Here is a 23238-nt window from a genome sequence, read left to right as displayed (position 1 = left end):
TCAGGTAGTGAACGAGGGCAAGAAATATCTCCTGTCATAAAACAAACAATCTTCATACTCTCGACTTGGCTCTCATGTAACTCTTGACAGTCATAATTTCAAAGTCGTAGATAATTTCGGCTATCTAGGAACCAGTATTAACACCAACAACAATGTTATCCTCGAATTCCGACGCAGAATAACTCTTGCCAATAGGTGCTACTTCGGAAAGAGTAGGCAATAGAAAAGTAAAGTCCCCTCTTGACGAACATTTACCAAACTCCTTAAGTCACTCATTATTTCCGAAGAATAAAGAAGAAGAATTAAATTAACGGCTTGTATTATACCGGCAAATTGTGCATAATATTTCATACTATAATAGTAAATTCATTACCGAAGAACATTTATTTTGGAATAAAATATTTGCTATGGTTCCTTAAAAACTTAAACTGAACATGAGGAACTTGAGCTGCGGTACTGTAGGCAAAAACAAGTAAGACTTTTTAATTAAAATTTCGCGCTAAAGCCCATTCAACGAAATATTTTTTTTTTAGGTCTGTCAGTGACATCTGTGCCAATTGTCACATCAAAATCATCATTAATGCTTAGTGTACGCTTGTCTGTCTGAATTACATGAAGTGCAATCGGCGAATTTTACGTTGAATGAAATTATTCAACTAAGAACTTCCATTAAATTTTGTGTCCGAGAGGGTCAAGAACGCGTTGACAACGAACTACGTCCAGGACGATCATCAACATCTGGTGATCAACACGTCAATAAAATAAATTAATAGGTACTTGAGAATCGATGATTAACAGTCAGAAATGTTGCTGGCGTCGTTGGAATATTGAAATGATCTGTGAAAACCATTATGAAAGATTATTTGTGCTTAATAAAAGCACTATTGGTTTCAAAATCACTATATATTTTCGAAAAATAGAATTTCAAAATTTTGCACAAAGTCTTACTACTTTTTACAATATTTGCTAGTATTTATACTATTTATTGTATGCCATACTACTTATGTAGGACAATTCGTTTAGTGTAGCAATAAATATACATGCTCACATACAAGTATGTATGTATGTACATGTTTTTGGAAATGTGTCAGCATAACCATCTCGTAGGGAATTTCTCCGTTTCAAGTTAACCGCGAACCGTATTTATATTTTCAGCACTTGTTGCAACGGAGTATAATAGTTTTGGTGATGTAACGGTTATTTGTAACACTCAAAACTAATCGAGATATATATAAAAAATTATTAAGTTGACGAGACTCTTAAAGCGGTTTTAAACATTTTGAAAGTGTCCCATCTTAATGCATTTAATGTACTCACAAACCAATAAAGGTATATCAATCAAATCAGCTGAGGATGAACTTATCTAGTAGCTTTTTGACTACTCCGACTGCTTTTAAGAGGATTATGTTGAAAAAAACTACTAAAAGTGCAATAGCTCTCCAATACGCAAACAAAGTAATAAAGAGATATTTAAAATCATTTTATTTAACTAACTGCTTACATAAATATTTTGGACACAAATCAAAATAAAGTAATACATAAAGAAAGGCTTTTAGGACCTAGGACTATTTGACCAAATTGAATTATTTTGCTCGAAAATAAAAGTCGGACTTATTAATCAAGAATTGGTTCTAGTTTTTTTTTTAACATAAAAACTTTTAGTGAACACGCTAGCATAGAAACACTTTATATTCAAATGCCTGCAAAGCAAATATATTTTAGCCCTTTAGAAAAAAATTAATTAAAGTATTTAAATTTAAGACTTTATTTGGCTTAGCTAATAAATTTAAACATATTTTGTAGTGAAGGTATACAAGTTCACTTAAATAACTTTCATATAAGTACATAAATATATTTACATATGAAGTTCCATATTTCTAGTTTATACAAACTATTTTATAAACAACATATGTACATACTGAGGAAGCGTTTACAAAAATAACAAAATATTAAGGATAGAGATTTAAGTACGTTTTTTTTTGCTTATCGAGCTAAAACAATTTGTTGAGAAACTTAATACGTGATAATGTGTAGGGATTTATGTATATATACATATATCGATAGTTAATTTATATTATATTGATAAAACATAATGAAACATATTAAATTTGAACGATTTGTTCAAACAAATACATTTTTCAAAATGTAAACACACAAACAATTTTAATTCTATTTCACCATTCGATTTAACCTCTTGAGCTCAAAAGCTTTGGCAAAATACTTGTATTGGTTAGCATTATGACCACAAACGAAAGGTTTTATCTTAAATGTTAAATTCATATTTTTTGCTTATAAACAAAATAGATTATTTATTTTTCTTTAAATACCATTGTTTTTTAATACTATTCATTTTTAAATACCAATATTATAATTTTTTACTACATAACTTATCCTTTGTAAGCTTGTAGTAGATGGCTTCCAAATCTATTTTGTATATTTTTCAGAATAGCTTCAAATATGTAGGAGAAACCATTTAATTAAATTATTTATTAAACAACAAACTAATTAGCACCAAAATTATAAGTGGGTAAAAATGATCTTTTTTAAGAACTTTTACTAAGATCATAAAATCGTACAGCTGGAATTTATGTGGCTATATACATGTTTAGGTTTGTATGTATGGTCCCGTATGGTAAAATATATGATAAAACATATATGAAATTAAATTGCAATTAAAGGACAAAAGTAATAGCAAATTACAAAATCTCAGTCTTCGGTTAGATCCATTTTGGCGCAAGGCAATATTCACATAAACATTCGTATACAAGTACTTATACATATTTAGAATAGTAACAAATAGTAAACTGGATAGTGTGTATTTATTTTTCTTAAAAACATATGTATTCTACTTAGTGATTATGAATTCAAATAATATAATACTGTAGACAGCGTTCAAATTCGCTAGAATGTGTGGACTTAAATCCAACTTTGAAAAAAATTCACTTATAGCATCTTCTAAACTTAAAGTATGGTTACACTGAAATCGCCCCATATATGATACATATTTATGTGCATATATCATCTTTTATTTCAGTGCTAGGTTGTATATATATTTATATTTACATAAGTATGTGTATACTGGTATCAAATTTAAAGAAATACTGATATTTATATTCGTTGGAATTAATTGACAGGTCACTTAATGTAGTGTCCTTTCATATAACGAACAACCCGTTAATTGTAATCCAAAATTAATAAAAAATAAATAAATAAATAAATAAACGGGGTATAACAAACGACAAAGGTGCCGCAAATCTTCAAACCCCACCCTTTATTCCCTTTAAATACTTTAGTTATTTTAGTTCTATTAATATTTTTACTAGCTCACTTAATAATACATTTTACTGTGTTGGAGGGCAACGATTGTTAATGATTTGTGACAGACTCCATAACCGTTTCATTTACTTTTTATTAAAGCTTATAAACATTTCCTTTGAAAAATTTTAGTCCTAACTGTCTTCAGAGGGTATCGGGCGGAGATTTAAAAAATACTCATCACTACTTATAAACATGTATGTATTGTTTTTTTTATTCGACACGTTTTACACTTGACTTCACAGCACCAGTGAAATGTGCATGCGCAACGTTCAATGACGTCGATTACCTGTGTACGATAGCCACGACCGCAACACATCAAGTCACAGCCATCAACGCCGATTGATGTATCATTGCATTGACGCCCATGTGTTCCTTGAATACCTAAACGCAAATTTTTCTCGCAGAAGCTTGGTGACTGTTCCAGGTAAACAATATCTTTGGGGCCAGGTGGCTTATGTTCCGGATTCTGCGGTTTCAACTGAAAGTTGTATCTGTCGGGAAAATGAAAAATTAAAATTACATATAAGCGGAAGAGTATCATACGTAATGTTTTTGTATTAAAATTACCACTAATAATCATTTATAATAACCATAATCGGTCTTAACATACTTGAACAAAATTTGGTCGAAAAATTTATATGTATGTGTCTGCACTATTATATGCATTACTAACCTATTGTTCTTTTTCCCTTGACGACCACGGCTGCGCACCGAATTTCGGGACACACTATTTGGGTTATTAACGGTATTCAAAGGTGGTTTATTCGGATGTATTTTTATTAAATGGTCTGGCATATGATCATTAATCATTTGATCTGCGCTGAAAGCATTCGGGCTTGCTGCGTTAGGGCTCATAGCCGCACTAGACATTCCAATGCCATTTGAATTTGCTAAATTACTTGGTACTGTATTCCCATTTTGTCTTAGGCTATTACTGACCATAACGCGTGATGCACCATCAAAACGATCCTTAAGATTATCACCTATTACGCGAAAATTAGCCAGTCGCATCCAGCAAGTCTTTACGGTACAGGAGCCAGACATACCGTGGCATTTACATTCCTGACGCATTTCCGCTTGTACATGCTAAAATTGTCAAAACAAAAAATCGATAATTTTTGTTTGCATATGTGTAAATAAATTTTATTTTATTTTATGATTGATTTCAATACTAAAAATTAATAAATTTCTTCAAATGAATTGTCACCTAATTCAAACAATATATATTATAGCCTAAAACAAAGGTTTTCAACGCCGTTTTTCGATGACGCTGCAACTATTTCATTGTTAAAGTATTGTGGATGAAATTAAAAGTTATTTCACTAATTTCTGTGAATACGTTGGTATAATTTTGGTGTGTAAGAATGAACAAATTTTAGTCACTTAAATTCTTAATTTAATTGCCGATTTCAGTAAATACTGCAATATGGAAGCAAATATGCTTAAACTTCTATCAGATAATTTCTTATAGCAACTGTTAAATGTATATAAATGATACATACCAGTGGCGGATTTTGAGGGCTAAATGGCTTAACAATAATTTTAATACTGAGAAAAAATATAAAGCAACAGAAATATTGGGATGTCCAAATAGTCTTGCGGTATTTTTATTGATTTTATTTTTTATTGAAATTGAAATAAATTTTTGATGACTCATGCCCAGCTCTTGACCGATGATACGGCTGCTACTATTCCGGTCTCTTTTATCGCAATTTTCGACGAGAGGCCTTCCGGAGCGTGGCGCATCTTCCACCACCTCTACACCAGAACGAAAACGTTGAAACCATCGTTGTGCGGTGGAAATGGAAACTGTATCGGGTCCATAAACTGCAAAATTTTATTGGCGGCTTGAAATGCATTTTTGCCTTTATCGTAGTAGTACTGTAAAATATGCCGTATTTTCTCCTTATATTGCTCCATGTTTGCGACGCTATAACTCACGAACGACTTAAAAGAAACGACAATCAATCAAACACGTGTTAGAGCGTGAAATGACCTTTCCAAAAAGGTATAGCATGACACGATGCGACGAATAAGACTAGAACTACGCGCTTTCAGCGCCAACTAGCGAAAATACCGCAAGACTTTTTTGACAACCCAATATAATCCAGAAATTTGCCATTTTATGTCAAAAACCGTATGCAGATTAAATTGTTAATAAATCCAATCAGTTCCGTAACTGAAAAAGCTAAATTTGAAATAGAGCGGCTTGATAGAGAACTTGAAATACATACATAGATGTTGCGTTCAGTTCCATCTGTGATCTATTCGATTGATACAATCTCCGCGGTTTATCCTCCAAGTTTTCCAATATAACAAAGCCAACAGCTAAAGCCATTATGCATCGATCATTCTGACATTTTACGGCGTGTTTTTTACTGTGGCAACTTATCTTGAAGAAACAACAATAAGTAACTGGATAAATAAGGAAACAGCGGGAAACAGTGGGAAAAGCAACTATACTCATCGCAGCTGTGTTCAAATTTGTACTAATAATTGAGATTTTTGGTCTATTCTATCTCTAACTTATTCACTCAGCGCGATTCTTCAGGAAGAATTGATCGATCTGGCAAAGGCATCAAATATAATACCAACAACAAGCAGCGTGATTGTAACGTTCCAAAACCGAAGACAAAAAGGTGAGGAACATTTTCGATCGAAAAAATGGCGGCTGGACTGAAAGTTGACGAAGAAGTTGACCGACCGACAAATAAAACGCGAAAATTTCTGCGTGATTACTTGCGAAGAATGTCACATGATCTCAGTGTACATTCCTCTGTTGGATGCAATCGGCGAAGATTTGAATTTGCGCTTTTCTAGAGAAGTATTGTACGGATTTTAACTGAGTTTGCTATCTTCAGAAAAAGTATATGCCTTTTGAATAATGACGACGCCCTGCGACCTGCAACGTCCTAGGACCTTTCAAGAGAGGTGAACATGATCACTGTACATATATACATATGTACATACATATATATAACATATTGAATGCCTTGAAATTCAAATTTTCAGAAGTGGTTAGTTAGAAGTTTTTTTTTATGATCATCGTGAAGTTAACTGCAACCTTCATGATATATCTTCATTGGCTCTCTTAAAATTGCCTGATGTGTTCGGCCATTCACGCAAATGTTACCTTATTAAGCAAAAAACAGCGCAGCATGAGCCCAATTTTTATGCGCTTGTTGATATTTTTACAACAACCAAAGTAGCAATAGTATCAGTATCAACACATAAGGTAGGCCATCTCTGTAACGCGATCAATAAAGCTTAATACCGTGGCAACGTATTAATAACAGTGCAGAGAAGAATTAATCGACGAATGGAGAGCAACAGAATGAATCGCTAGTTGACAAGGGAATGTAACTTAATTTTAAGATCTTGATACATATTTATGTACATGTATATGTGTATTTCATGTACATTTGTATATGGGTGGATCTCAAATGCAGACCTCTTTATAATTTTCCACTGTGCAAGATGTGTAAGATATACTATGATAGTATACAAAGAAAACTGAAAGAAGTTTATTTATAAAAATATTACTCATACAAATCGCACTAGGGAAGGAGAATAAATGATCCAATTGGATATTAATTGCGCAAGCGATTAGTGGTTAATGCAAAATTTAAAAACCACAATAATAACAAAAAGAAAAATTTATACAGATTGTACAATAAATACACATGTTTGCCCCTATAGAAAGGTGCATATTATATAAGTATTGAACATTTTAGAAAAATTATTAATGTTATTTTAACGAAAATTTTCTTTTTAAAGAATACAAGTAGTGTATATTTAGTAATTGTATATTATTGCATGTTAACCATTACAATATAATAATTACCTATTAGCCAATTACCAATAACCCATTTTTATATATGTATGTATATAGGTCTTTACTTGCTAGGCAGAAATTGAACTTAATTCTCACAGAGTAGTAGAGCACTACAATTTTTTTTGTTACTGCGGTCGCTTATGTCCCTATAAATACCAGTGTTAGTAAATATTTACAAGCATATGGTATGCAGGGTATTGAGGTCTTATTCTACTCACAAGGAAAGCTTTTTTTTTGTGGGCGCTTAAGTTTTCCTATCAGCAATGCTGTCAACATATTAATATTGGTTAGCAGCAAGCTGCACGGTAGGAATCGAATCTGTGTGTGGCGGACATGAAAAAAAGCGACTGGCCACCAACTCACGTTGCGTGTTCAATAAACGCTGTGAAGTGCAGTATGTATTTATTACCCCACGGATTCAGAGCAACAACGCAGTAACTTCAAATAAAAAATATAAAAATGAAAAGTATAAATCAAGAGCAAATGAACTATTACACGTTTTACGATTTAAGCTCAAATGTTCATGCATATACATATGTACATCGGCGAATCGAACTAGGTACAAATATATATGTATACATATATATGTACATTTGTTTATATTCGTATATGAATGTAATTGAAGAAGATACAAAGCGAATAATATCTTTACGTACACACATTATACTTGTTTGTGCAAATTATAAACGGGTTAATCTTATTGGAAACAATCCACTTAAATTCTCTGCCATGTTTGTAGTTTCAAAAAGTGTAATAGTGAATCCGCTATCAGGCAGTATTGCAATTAACACAGACTGCTAAAGTGGCCATAAAAATGTTGTCTTTATAGTCATTGTAGTTGTTGTACTTGTCAGTACAGTATATACGATTACCATGAAGCAGCTTCTCTTTTTAATTGTCATTACCATTTACTATCTTTTTATTACGAATACAAGACGGTCTACCACACATGAATACTTATAATGAGATGTTTGATCGGTGTAACTAGTAATTAATTTTCAAGTCGATACTTATATAACATTGTTAACATTATTATAAGCAAACATTTGGATTTAGAAGAGATTGTTTTTACACACACGTAAATAAAAACGATAAATAGCTCCATATTATTTTCTCCTATTTTACAATTGGTAGCAATAATTTAACAGTTAAATATATTTAACTTTCCGTGTATGCAAAAATAAATAAATTGTATCTTTAGCAAGTAATACTTACACTGCGGCCAGCTTCATTATTATGTAAGTTCATTTTTTCCCTCAAATTTCGGCCGCGTTCTCCAGTGTCTACAAAATCACGTGAGAATTTAAAACCAAATCCGATATTGTCTGAGCACCCTCCCCATTCCCAGTCGCGAACACCCGCTACGCTGCCTGTTTGGTGACTCGCTTGCGGCGATCGCGACTGATGGCTATAATCACAGGTGCACGATTCAATGGAGCCCTCGCTGCAGGCGCGCGCAATCGAATGTGTGACAGCGGCGCTGGTGATGGCATAAATAAAGCCAGTCTCACGACAGCCTGAAAGAAAATAAATGTGTATAAAATAATGAATGTACAAAATGCGAAATAGGAGCATATCCATTATGAATGAACATTAAAGTGACAGCGAATAAAATATAAGCGTTACAATACATATGTACATATAAATATGTATATATATGTGTATGTAGAAATCATAGGGCTGTCCTTAAATATTAGTAATAGAATATACACTAATGTTAAGTGACAAATTTGAAAGCTTTATAAAGAATACATTTTTTAAACTTGATCTAACTGCCAAAATGGAACATACATAGTTAGGCTGTTCACGGTAAGGTGGTTATCGGGTTATGTGAATATTAGATTAAAAATAACCTCTATGCTCCGTGAGCACCCTATGTTGTATGGTTATTTGCTTAATTTTACACAAATAGCTGTTCATTGTTTACAATTTTAGTTCAATGAAATTCCAACTTATAAAATGCCTTAACAAAGTTTAAAAAGCAAAATAATCGAATTTAAAATAAGTTCTGCTATTCAGGAAATGGACTTTATTGAAGGTATGTGCTTATTAAATAATCCGAATTTTAAGGGTTCAAAATATGCTTTGTATAAAATTTGCAGACATCTTGCATAATTTGCTGATTGTAAACAAAAAACAGCTGTTAATAGCAGATTTTCCAATAAGAAAATCTAAATGGAAATGCCATTCGCTTAGTTTTATTTATTTTTTGTGCTGCCATTTAGTAAAATTCCAACGACTTTCTAACACTGGAAATAAGCAAACAACCACATAATCTATAAACAAGGGCCTAGGTTGGTCAACTTTGGTTATTTTGTCATAACGCATTTTGTTGTTGTTTACTTAATCACATAACCACATAACCCGATAACCACCTTATCGTGAACAGCCTAAGTATATGTTTGGATACGTACTCAACTATCAATGCATGCACCATATGTATAAATATTGTTCCCACAAGCTAGTTTATACAACAGTATAAAACAGCAATAACTTAGTCTCTTCTGATGTTATTATTGTTAGGTTTCGCATATTATTCGAAGAATATAATATGTGACGGAAAATAACATTTACGAGATGCAATAAGTATTTAATATCTCTCACTTTTGTAAATAGCTACTTTAACTTGTTCTTCAACATTTGTCTTAAAGCATTTTAGGTAATTAATATTGGTACAAGTAGTATTCAGACAATTTGCATTTTACAAAATTTTACATAACTTCTTCGCATCATCATTCGCGCATAAAAACACTGACATTTTATCAAAAAAAAGTTCGATACATATCTTCCATAAATATGTATATAAGTATATGTATATTCATGTAAATAAACCTTCGATGTAGATCTAGAACTTTGATTATTGTATATTTCTGTAAAGACTAATAGCACTTGCCTTTGAAATTCCGGTTATATGACAGCTCAAGTTTCATTATTAAATTGAATATAGCAAGTTAAGTTGAAAGAATACTGCATACAATAATAAAAGTACAGATTAATTGGTACAGATCGTGTGCTACCAATTTTACTGTATTTTTATTTTTATGAGCTATTATGCAGCAAATAAAAGGACCCAACAATGACGCAGTACTCCTTTTTATGTAGAGCTTCATGGACATGGTTTACTAATATATACGAGTACAACATTGTTTTAAAAACAAATGTCGCTGTTCCAGAAATGGAGCAGTTTTGATGTGATATCGCAGTGAAATACCTTGTTCTGAAAACGGATTCAAATTTATAATGTAATTTGAAAAAGAAAAATTTAGTCAAGGAGTGTCTGATCGCACTATCAATAGCATCAAGTTACTTAGTTATCATACTGGCTTCGGTGCCTAGTAATATCGAAATCGCTGAAAACTGCAGCAAATTGTAGTTAATTGGAGTTAATATTGGCCGCTTCAACAAATTTGAGACAGTCTCAAGATGCTTTGTCGATAAGCGACAAAGATTTGCAACATACGGCCGTTTCTAGCTGTCCACGTGAGATCAGTCGTAACTTTATATAATATACCTAACCTAACGTGTGAAATTTGATTGATAGTGAAAGCTTTATAAATTTGACAGTATATTTATGGACAATTTTGCTACTTTTTAGGGACAAACAGAAAAATATTAACCCGGAGACATTCATACCAACTTTAGGCGAAATAATCAAAAAAGATAAAATACGGATTGAAACTGACTACTTTAAATATTTCTTCCAAATCAAACGTCAGCATCTTTTCTCAACTGCAGCTAAAGTGGAATTGTTGCATTAATATGTTGTGTTAATTTACCAATATTATTTTAAATACAGCCTTGCATACTCGATTATATGCTACAAAACTAACTATAAATAATAAATTAAAGTAATAAATCAGTACACCATCAGCTTTTTTCATACATTTGAGTTTCAATTATATACATATATTAGATCGTGCTGGAAGCCGACAATGTGAATCGTGAGCGCAAAGTTTTGAACTTAGACCGTCAACTAAGCATTCGTTTATTTTCCTAAATAGTAAATTTATCAAAATCTGCGGTTCATGACATTTTGATGGAGCACTTGAACATGCGTAAGGTGTACACGAAGAAGATCCCAAAAGTACTCACTGATGACCAGAAATTGCGGCGAGTGGAAGTGTAACAGGAAAATTTGAACATGTGTGAAAGTTACCCCAAATTTTCCTTTTCGTTTGAGACCATAGAGGGGATCCAAGCAGCATACATCTCGGCTCCTAAGCTATTCCGCAGAATGCCTTCAATGCTCGGAAATCGCGCTGGCAGCGCTGCATCGACGCAGAAGGAGCCTATTTTGAAAGTTTTTGAAGAATCGGTAAGGAATGGTTCAATAAATCTTGCTTTTCGTTTTAGACGACAGAGGGGATCCAAGCAGCATACATCTCGGCTTCTAAGCTATTCCGCAGAATGCCTTCCGTGATGCCTTCAATGCTCGGAAATCGCGCTGGCAGCGCTGCATCGACGCATTGACGCAGAAGGAGCCTATTTTGAAAGTTTTTGAAGAACTGGTAAGGATTGCTTCAATAAATTTTTTTTAAATAGACTCAGTCCTATTACTTTCCGGACAAAACTCCTACAAGTATTTACTGTATTTTATTTGCTCCGTGTATGCAAATATTGGAATAAGCCTATAGAATGCAGTCATTTTAAAATTATATTTAGGTAGATATGTATTTTAAACTATACTACTAATACCATAAAAAACTGCCATATATTATTTTATATGAGCAAACAAGCTTAGTAGAAGTTTTAGAACTGATTGTAGATATTTATGTCAAATAAATTACTACTCATTTGATGATTCGAATTTTCAAATCTATATACGAGTATGTACATATACAAAAGAAAGTCGTGTTAGTTACACCATTTATAACTCAAGAACGCCTGGACCGATTTGGCTGAATTGGTTGAGAGGTAGTTCAGAACCAGGGTAAGGACATAGTATACTTTTCATCTCTTTATGTTAGAATCCAATACAATTCATTAATACAAAAAGTTATATTTCAAATCATAGGCATTTGTTAAAAATTCCTGTTTGTAAGAATCATTTGAATATATGAGTACAATTTTAAACAGACTCTTCCTTAAACAATTGCTAAGTATTTGGAATAGTTGAAAAGAACTGCAACCAAATACGCAGTGAAATAGATTATAACAGGCTCAATAATCATATTTCAAAAGACTGATGTCATAACCTATCCAGCGCACTTTTTCGTTTTTCCCCGCCTGTGGATCGGTTCATCATGTGCAGTCTGATGGAGCTATGTGTCTATTGTCACACACCGACGCAAAAATTCGGTTTTAGTCCGATTAAAGAGCACTAAAACACTTCTCAGAATCAGTTATTCGTTGTGTTTGTTGGATTATGAACTTGCGAAACACCTACTTTGCACAGAGCTTTCATCTCTTGAAGGCATCATCGTCCTCGGTGATCATTTCGCCTGTTTCCAGCTTAGCAAATATCTTTTCAACGGTGGATTTTCCTGAACTCCAATTCAACAATATTTTCCTCCAAAAAGGAATGCTTTATTAACACACGAAATGCTCTATGATCCAGTTTTTTGTAAACTAACAGAAGTTGCTTCACTAAAATGCTGTATATCATTAACTAATAGTTATAATCCAACTAATAGAAATCATATAGATCAGTGGTTCCCAAACTTATTTTGTCTACCACTTTGAGAATAAATACTTTTTTAGCGCCCCCATTTTTTCGCCTATTTAAAAACCACTATACCTTTAAATTAATTATTGTGACCTATATATGTATATTAACGGAGAATTCTAAACGAAACTTTTACTATAACCAGCAACTTGAAACCTGAGCGCAGTAGGTAACATACAACGGCGCTTAGGTCTCAAGTTAACTCTTACGGGCTCCACCTGCCAATAAGAATGATTATTGAAACACAATTTTATAGTATTAAAACAGAGATTGCTTTATTAAAAATAAAACTGAAATAATCGATCCATATATAAAAACTAATGTGAAGGATGAATCTGATGTTGTTTAATAAGTTTGTTAATATCAGGTTCAATTTACTCAAGAACAGTCGCAAGTCGCTACGTTCGGTAAAATGCAAGCGATTTCTATTTTTAGTAAGCAGTGTTGTCACAGCACTAAATCCACGTTCACACAAATATGACGATGGGAATGCTATCAAGAATCGTTGAACTATTGACCACAAGTTCTTCTTCCAGCTGAGGTGACATTGCTGTGTTGACATTTGAACACGGATCCAACACCCAGTCTGGTATTTCCAGATTCAAAATGTCCTGGTATCGTGGAGGTTTTCCAAATGTTGGCAGTAGGCAAACAATTCGTCGTTACTACATGATACTGATAAATTCGGAAAATTGTGAAACTCACGTCTGCCCAGATTTTTTTGTGTAGAAGCAGTTTACTGCGAAAGCAGCAACGACGTTTTTTGTTTTAATTAAATTTAGTTTATCGCCTCGCAGTTGGAGATTCATGTCGTTGAACAATTTATACAGGTCTGTCATGTAAGCTATATCATTCTCTGATGTTATGAGCTTGTCTTGAAATTCTGTTGTAAGAAAGGATAAAGATCCTTTTTTTATTTTCCACATAAAAGATTTAAGGAGTTCAAAAGCTCAAAACGTGCGCTACATGAGCTCGAACCTACCTACCCTACACTTTTGCGCAAATAATTAAATTATGATAGCAAATGCCCACATTCAGATTTGGCAATGGCAATAGCAATACGTTTGACAGTTAGTATTCTATAAATTCCATCCTGTCGAAATGCCCCGTTATGAAACGGAGCGACCGATTGACATGATTTTCATTTTTTTCTATATTCAATAAAATAGGACAGATAAATGAACGACGCGGAGAGAAATATAGAACCGAGTTTGAGCAATCTTTTAATTCATATTAGTTGATGTTCACAAGTTGTTGTTGAATGTCGAGAGCTCATGTAGTCGTTGTCTAAGAGGCCTCCTAGCTAAATAAAATTACAAATAACCCCCCAGGCCTCTACATAACGCCCCCATTTTCTTTCTGGGTCTCTTACCGCCCCCTTTGACACCTCCAGCGCCCACTTTGGGAAACACTGATATAGATGGTAGTAGTAGTATTATCTATATACAGTGAAGAGTAGACGGGTCCTCTAGTATACTATAATTATTTGTTTTCCGCTAGATGAGTTTGTGTATGGGTAAGCAAAAATTTATAACACGCCTTTCGATGGAATTCGGATGTGACATTTACACAATATACGTATGGAGAACATACTTGTTCATATAAATTATATACGTATTTCTCAGAAAAAACACTTTAAAAAGAAATGAATTAAAATTGGCCCAGAATTTCATTTTTATATGGTATCATCGAATTCTTACTAAATGCGCACACGTTGTTTGCATTAAATTTCATTTCCCACATATTTAAACTAATATTTACCGTACATACACTTGCCACACTGAAATATTTACCTTTTAATTTTTTTTTATTGTTTTGAGGTAAAATGATTTCAGTTTTGATAAGCCGCATGCGGAAGGAAGTTCGAGTATTCGCTTTTTGTAATATTTGTATACATATGTATTTACCATCTGTATGTAAATATTAGCATGGAATGGGAATGGTGGTGTTAGTTTTAAAGGCGTGCGCCCGTGTACGACCTATATGTCACGATAAAATGAGAAGTATATGATATATAAGCAAATTTGATATTAATCAAGAATTAAACACCAGCATCATAATAACAACAATGTTGTACCTTCGTACATAAGTATGTACACGTGGATCTGACTAGAAAAATAAGGCATGTATCATGCAGCAGAAAATACATCCTAAAATCAAAACATCAACTACACATGACCTCTTGAAAATATGGTATAATCAATATTAAAATATATGTACATATGTGTAATGTATGTAGAAACTTTAAACAAGTCAGAAAATAAAAATAATTTTCTGTATTTGTTCGGTTTAACATGGTATCAGTGATATAAGAAATAATACTTTAATTATTTCGCCTTATGTAAACAAGATGCAACCCGTAAAAAATTGAATGAGGGAATCAAATTATTTTGTAAATATTCCGAAATGCAACAAACGTTTTAAAATTAAATGTTTATATTGTCGATAAACTGAACCACTAGCTATATAAGCTCGTAGGTATCGATGTTCCAAAACTGCCAACATCCCTAAATCGTACGTATATTGTAGTTCAAATAAGGGAAGGAGACGCACGGTTCAGATTATTTTGATACTTTGCTAAAGATAAGAAAGGGCATGCGCACCTGGCCGATATGTGCAAACATACACGAAACTTTGAACATCATGATTTTTGTGCGTTAAAAAATGTAACTATTTACATATACACATACTTATACTTATGGTATATATATTTTTAGTAATAAAAATATGACGCAATAAACGTACGTTTTAGCTTAAAATCGTTTGCATACATATTTATGCCATATACATATGTATGTACAAGTATGTTTATATTATTTGATCTGCTATTACAAATGCACATAACAAATAGTGGTTTAAGTAATTGTTAACATTTAGTAATACAACACACATCCAATAATAGATATTGCCAATGAATAATGTATGATTAATACTTTGGCGAATTTCACGGTTCCACGCCTTAATTTTCGCAGAAATTGTAATTTTTCTTATGTACATACATACATACATTTGAATAAGATACATTGTGGAATATTCGTTATTGGTGTATTTTGCACACATTTACTTAAAAGAATTTTAATAATGGATCTAAAATACAAAAGTTTTGGATTTTTATATTGGTATATTCATAACTAATCCAACAATAAAAGACGGGCGTGAACATTTCCTGTCGTAAATATACACATACACATAAGTATACATATGTATGTGGGTGTTGCTCTATTTAGTTGAAACTGCTGACGAACACTAATACAATAGGTATTGTATAATTGAGTATTTCCTATTACATTTCAATTTACTGACAGAATATATTTGTGTATATTTAAATACACATATTGTATGGGATTTAATTGCAAGATTGGGTTCAGCTGCAGACCCGCTAATACTTAATGTTCCTTTCATTCAGTCGTGGCCTACTTGTTTTGCTTCTTGATATTGTTGGAAAGAGTCCTCGTCCGGACGTCTGCATTTCACCCAGTTGTTTTGAACAATATTTGGGACTTTTCTTGTGGACAATTGGGAATATATGTTCTCTTTTCGTGGCGCAAGCACTTGTATCATCTTTGATCACTACTTGCAGTTGTTGATCCTTTTTAAAGCAGCACCCAATTTGTAAAAGATCCGCACGCGTACATACATTTGAATGGATGTATTAGTACTTATGTACGGTCTATGTACATACATATGTGTTTAACCACTTAAAAATGAACATTGACATGTATCTCGTTTCTAGTGCTGTTGAGGATTATTTATTTGAAAACACAACAATATATGTTTGTTATTCCTGTTATTTAAGCTGCTTTAGCTTAAAGGTCGTGTGTCTATATTTGTTTAGCATGCTATATTGATCCAGCAAGACAAAAGAGGATGTTATCATAGTAAATCCAGTTAAGACATATTATTATGCAGTTTACACATACTCCATGTATTTAAATACTTACTGTTTTATATATACATATATGTAATATCTACAGATATATTTCATACAGAAGTAAACATTATTTCCGGAGAGCATTGTAAAGAACTTTTCATTATTACCAAATGTATTTGTATATTATACATATATTTATGTTTTTATTCCCATTATTAGAAAACATATTTTGATTACTGTCGCATTATTTGTCAAATATTCCATAATTCAACACTTCTGAAGTTTACAATTCCACTGAGTCCTCCGATTTCCATACTCTTGCAACCAATTGGTACAGAGTATTATAGTTTTGTTCATCTAACGGTACGGTGTACGTATCACCTTAAACTAATCGAGATAGATATAAGGTTATATATATATAAATCATCAGGGTGACGAGAAAAGTTGAAATCCGGTTGACTGTCTGTCTGTCCGACCGTCCGTGCAAGCTATAACTTGAGTAAAAATTTAGATATCTCGATGAAACTTGATATTCAGGTTCCTTAGTACAAAAAAAGTTCGAGGTCATAGATGGGCGTAATCGGACTACTGCCACGCCCATAAATCGCCCTTAACCAAAGATATATAAAGTGCCCTAACTAAGCACTAAATAAAGATTTAAACTCATATTTAGCACAGGGGATTGCTGTAGCTATGTAAGTTCACCTTTGAGGGAAAAATTTTTGAAAAAGTGGGCGTGGCCCTGCCCTCTAATAAGTTTAATGTGTTTTTCTCCTAAGCCATTTAAGCTACAACGACCAAATTCGCACAGCACGAATATTATAAGAATTCTTACCAACATTGTGAAAATGGACGAACCGTTCACTCCTCATATAACGGTATAGGCACCGAATATTTAGACCCCGGTACCTATAGTTGACTTTTGATCGAAAATGTCAGTCAATGTGTGATATACATAAGTGAAATTAAGGGATAATCCTTCTCTTATAATGGTACGTATGTATGTCTAAAATAGGTTGAACCGCACCAATCGGCCAATATGTGATTTATCTAAATGAAAATAAGATAGTGTGTTTTACACATAACAGTGTTTTTTGAGCCAAAAATAGTTAAATTTGGGCAAAAACTTGGCCTAGCCCCCATATATCTATCAGGATATTCGAACATCCGGTTGACTTAACTCTGCATTATTGGTTTTTTTCAAAAAGATTTTATTTTAGTTTTTTAAATTTTTTCTATGTCTCAAACTAGTGTACAAATGTACATTTAAAATAAGTTTTAGCCAGGTTATAATACTATGTACAAAAAGTGCGAAAATATAGAAAATTGTGTTAAAAATTAGTAGGGTCATTGATAGAGCAAGAATCAGGCGTTAAAAAATTTGGGAGTGGCCAAATATCATGCCGTCATTATAAAGCTGCTACAAATTTTGCAGGTCAGTTTGAGCCCAAAATTTAGTCAGGCTTCAAAAAATATAGATAATAACAGATGGTTGAATACCTATATGGTACATACAATTGGGTGTATGAATGTGGAGTAAATTGGACATGCATCAAACTGTCAGCAATTCAGAAGATTGCCAACAGAAGCCACCTATTACGTTGCAAATGACAATTTCATTAGTTACACAGCAAAGGCGCACAACAGCGCAGACAGCATGAGTGCTGACAGCTAAAGAATGGTTTTCTTATTATATTTGTTGTGAATAAGAAAATTGTATGTGTTAATAATGCAAAAGGCGTATTCTAAATCAGGTATTCACAGCATCCTACTGTGAGGTTTTCGAACTTCGAGTGTGGTCAAAATCTCTTTTGAAAAAGAAATAAGTGTTCAGATAAATGCTACTTGCTTTCCGCCTATTAACTTAAAAGATATTGTACAAAATTTGTAATTTGAGATGTCTAAATCGATTATGATCAAATACATGCACAGGTATGAAACCATGAATGTTGAATTTGAACAATAATAATATTTCTAAAAGTTTGCAACTTTCATAACATAAGTAGTTACCTCTATCGACAATTTTGCCGAACAAATTTTTTCCACGCAGAAAATTTCTTGTTGAACAGTTCCAACGCCGATTTCGAAATTGATGTTGACATTCACTTATAGCAAGATTGGCGCCTTTTACTAGTGCACCCAGTACGCCAGGGTTATCACGAACTAAGCGTCGTTGTTTTCGTCTTAGTGTGGAATGAATGGCGGGATCCATATACATAATACCTGAACTAAGTGGCGATATATTATTTGGTTCGCCCACCTTAGCTATACCCCTAGAATAAGAAAGCAATAATAAATAATTTCATATAATAAATTACTTGCTAATAAAAATTGGTTGTATAAATACTATATTACATATGTATCAACACTTGTTTTGCAATGAAAGCTGATTAATTAGTTCGAAAAAAGGAAGAATGAAACTGATGATTCCTTTGCTATGTACTCAGCTCCATATTCCTTCTTTTGAGCTAAAGAATCTTAGATATAGAAAATATGTTCACATTAGTTCAGTTTGAAGATTTGTTTTAGAGTAAATTATTCTTCTTTTTTTATACATCTAATTTTATTATCTCAGTTGTTTGATTATTTATATATCTGTATGTAATACCTTGAAATCAATTTAAAATCGTATGGATACATTAAAAAATATCAGGGCACTTGTATCAACACATAAATAATTAATTCTCCATTTAAAAACTTTTGTAAAAAGGAAAATAAATTATATTGGATGATGCTTTGCAATAGATGCGGTTATAATATTTGCACCTAGTATGTACATACACATTTATTATCAATTTCATTTTCCATGAAATTTTAAGGCTTTATAGTTTCTAAAATCAACGAATGCATAAGACCTTTACTATCTTTTGTCTACTGTTACTGGTTCAGTATTGATTCTTATACATATACATATGTATGTATATTTATATCTATACATATATGTTTGTATTTATATGTATATCTATATTCGCTTTCCCCTTTTAGTTACGATGTGATTCACACTCTAAGTACAGATTCTACTAAAAAAAAACTTAATTAAAAAACTTAATGGGTTTATCCATTTATGCCGAGTTTCTTTCTTTAAAATAAACAAAAGACTTAAGAAGCGAACTTAAATTGTTATTATTATTTTAATATTTTATGCAATATTGCAGACTAACCACCACATGGATCCTTTTCCTCGACCAGGTTTCGGTTTACTTCCCGTTGATGTGCACAATGTTATTAAACATACGAAAAGCACTGCAGATAAATCCATTTTGTAATTAACTTTTACGTAGTTTTCGTTTATTTAATTTTTTTTGTTACTGTAACAATAACTATATAGTTGCACGGATTAAAACAAACTATCACTCATTAAAATTGTCAATACTTTCAATAGTTTTTGCTTATACACTTCCACATGTTAAAACCTCGAGATCCTTCAAAATTCAGTTATTCCATTTTATATATAACTTCTGTATTCCATACAACTTTCACCATAAATAATTATTTACAACAAAATTTTACAAAATATTCACATATAATCAATTATTTTAATTTTATTTTAGACGTTAATTGTTCACTTATAGTTATTTGAACTCAGAATAAATTTTTTTTATATTATATATCAAACAACTTTACGCAATTTCAATATAAAGTATTTAACTACAATAATAAATACGAGTTTTCTCACATATCCATTCATATATAGTATATGTATATACGTATGTAGGTGTATACATTTATATATGTATTTTTTGTGCACAAATATGAATTAATAAAACCGTACAATTATTTGGAACTTAAAGGGAGAGGTATTTGCTTTGGAAAATTGTAGTTAAATTTCAAATAATTTAACAGTATGAATAATACTGTTACCCGATTCAATGCTATCGCCAAACTGACACTGAAGTAATTTGGCCTCACCTTCCTTACTTCGAACGGCGTCATAGTCGGATCGTTGTTAGTTGTATTGCCTTCTTTCCTTAGGGTGACTAAGTTGTACTGATCAACATGTTATTATTACTGTAGCAGTCTAGTTGTGTGATCGTTAGTGTAATCGAATAGAGATACCTTTGAGTAAGAAAGAGAAGAAACGTGCCTATTGGTGATCACAAACTAGATAGGAATGATAATAAATATTTCGTATGCAAGAGTGGTAAACAACATTACCTTATGTAGTCATGTTACTCTGACTGAACCTCAATGGCCAATCGTTATTGTATATAAAATAAAAGGTCGGCCAATAAAAATACAGAGTAAGCGTCAATGCTAAGAAATTGCAGAATATCTCTCCATAAATGATATAATGTACAATGTTATATTAGTGTATGTGTTACATTTAATTCATCGTATAATATTGTACAACTACACACTGTACGTTGTACATAAAGATGTAATTTTAAACTGCATGTATATCCGTACTTATATAATAAGGTATCGCGGTATTACGCAAAAATTGAAATACTTGAATATACGATGTAAAATTCACCTAACTAAAATTTATATGTACATACATATGTACATGTATGTATGTACAGACACCTTAATAATGAACTTGTGAGAATTGTAAGGTGCAATAGATATGCATACATAAAATATTTATTTTTTCACTGTCATAAAAATGGAAATGAATAAAGAAATATTAAAAAAAATTACGATTAACCTTAAATAACTTTAACCTAACTTGTTTCAATGAAATAAGGAAAATTATTTCGATTTAAAGTTACAGCAAATTAATTTTCCATTCGTACTAATTATATAAATATGAATGATATATCTAAATATGTGTAAGAAATACATATTTTTATTTTTATTTTTTTTTTCTTTTGGAAAATCCTCTAACGCACATACATACATATATTGTCGATATACATATGTTTAACTTATTGTTAGCGGCCGTTTTCTTGGAAATGCCCCTTGCAGTCGATTAAGAAAATATATTTGCATATTCACATACATATGTATATAAAATCTTTGAGCTTATATAATTTTAATCTTAAATATGTAGTTTGTGTTATTTTGTTCAAATTAAAAAAGCCATAAGTATATTTTTAATCAATTCAAATCTTCCTTCCAACTACTTAAAAAAAATCTCGTTTATTAGATTTTGTAGGAAATGAAATTCTCTACGAAAAGGTCTCTTACGATTGTTTTTTTTTATTTTAAGAAAATTGTTGTTAAACAGGATTGCACAGTATTTGCCTTGACGCATTTCCAATATACTTGACATTACTCTCCGAAACAAAGGAAAATGAAAACTAAGTAATAATAAAGAAGCGTAAACAATAAAGGGTCGGACACTTATTTATGCTCTTACCATAAATAGTTTGATCATCGTCTAAATACTACTATGAGCAAAAAAAAATTAAATTTTGTTCAATTCTGGCACAGAAATGATATCAAGAAATTGGACAACGTTACCATACAGGACTAATTTCTCCTGAAAGTTATTACAACACAAAATTTTCGAAAGCCAGATTATCTATCGAACGCGTATTTAGTAGAGCATTAAAAGCGCAATTTCGATTCCTGTTAGCTGCTAGAAACTACTATACATTACACCGCAGAAAAAAATATTAAACGTATGCTGTGCTCTTCACCTCTCAATATAGTAATTGAAGTTGATACTCTTTATACTGAAACCATAGAAAGTGCGAATGAACTCAATATTGCGAAAAGTTCAAGGGATCAAATTAAACATGGTATGTTTTAGTTTATAAACAGAAATAACATTTTTTTATTGAAAAGAAATTTTTATTTTTTCTTTTAATATGTAAAAATAGTACGAATTAACACACAAAATTAATATAATAAAACTAGTAAGGATAGGCTAAGTTCGGGTGCAACCGATCATTTTATACTTTTGCAACTTGCAAGAATCATAGTCAGAGAAATACTTTGACGTGTAAAACGTCTATTTTATATATACATATACTCTACATAACTCATACTTATAAAATATATATATATATATGTACACATAGTATATACATATGTATATAGATATGTATGTAGTAATGCGATGGTAGGCACGTGCTATTTGCCTGGCAGTTGATGTAGAAAAGGGAAGATTTATTGACATATCAAAACTACATACAATAGAATAGAATAAAGGATAAACAAAATGTCGTTGTTTTTTAATGGGTCACTCCCAAATAGTTTAGCAATTGTTTAAATATGGCGCTTTCGAATTGACGACCGAGATCCGACGTTATGTTAATGGGTACTCTAAAACGGGAAATCCAGCCGATTAGCCAGGCCACTGGAGCTGTCATGTTGGGAATCGGAATGGCATCTGGCCATCGCGTAAATCGATCGATTATGGTTATGCAATATCTGTTGCCATCCGATATTGGACTCCAAGACTTAAAGGACGACAAATACCGAGATTGATAAGGAGTTCAAATTCTGCACGTGCAGCTGCGAGTTTCTCCAGTGAGAATCGTCGTGGTCGTGCAAATACTGGTGGTTCAGTAGTTGAAATATGATGAGCTACTGACGTGTTCGTACGTATGCTAAGTCGTAACGGACATGTGATATCTTCCTTCCTTTAAAATTTCGAAA

General features: G+C 32.2%; 1 protein-coding gene across 2 annotated transcripts; it reads right to left on the bottom strand.

Moving 5' to 3' along the window:
• Nucleotides 1-968: 968 nt before the first annotated feature.
• Nucleotides 969-20693, bottom strand: LOC105225549 (protein wingless). Of its 2 annotated transcripts, none has more exons than XM_019990176.3 (5): nucleotides 20599-20693; nucleotides 18700-18962; nucleotides 8369-8670; nucleotides 3992-4404; nucleotides 969-3809 (listed from the first exon to the last, which is right to left on the bottom strand). In XM_019990176.3, exons 2-5 carry the CDS (start codon nucleotides 18905-18907, stop codon nucleotides 3503-3505), a joined length of 1230 nt encoding a protein of 409 aa, XP_019845735.1. In that variant the 5' UTR covers nucleotides 18908-18962; nucleotides 20599-20693; the 3' UTR covers nucleotides 969-3502. The 2 variants fall into 2 exon arrangements, with proteins under 2 accessions (XP_019845735.1, XP_011202372.1); XM_011204070.4 differs by lacking the exon at nucleotides 20599-20693 and adding an exon at nucleotides 19851-20581 and having other exon boundaries at nucleotides 973-3809.
• Nucleotides 20694-23238: the final 2545 nt, after the last annotated feature.

This window comes from Bactrocera dorsalis, chromosome 1 (assembly GCF_023373825.1).
Source record: "Bactrocera dorsalis isolate Fly_Bdor chromosome 1, ASM2337382v1, whole genome shotgun sequence".
Lineage (NCBI taxonomy): Eukaryota > Metazoa > Arthropoda > Insecta > Diptera > Tephritidae > Bactrocera > Bactrocera dorsalis.
Note: the sequence above shows the minus strand (reverse complement) of the source record. Positions and strands in the feature narration are given on the sequence as shown.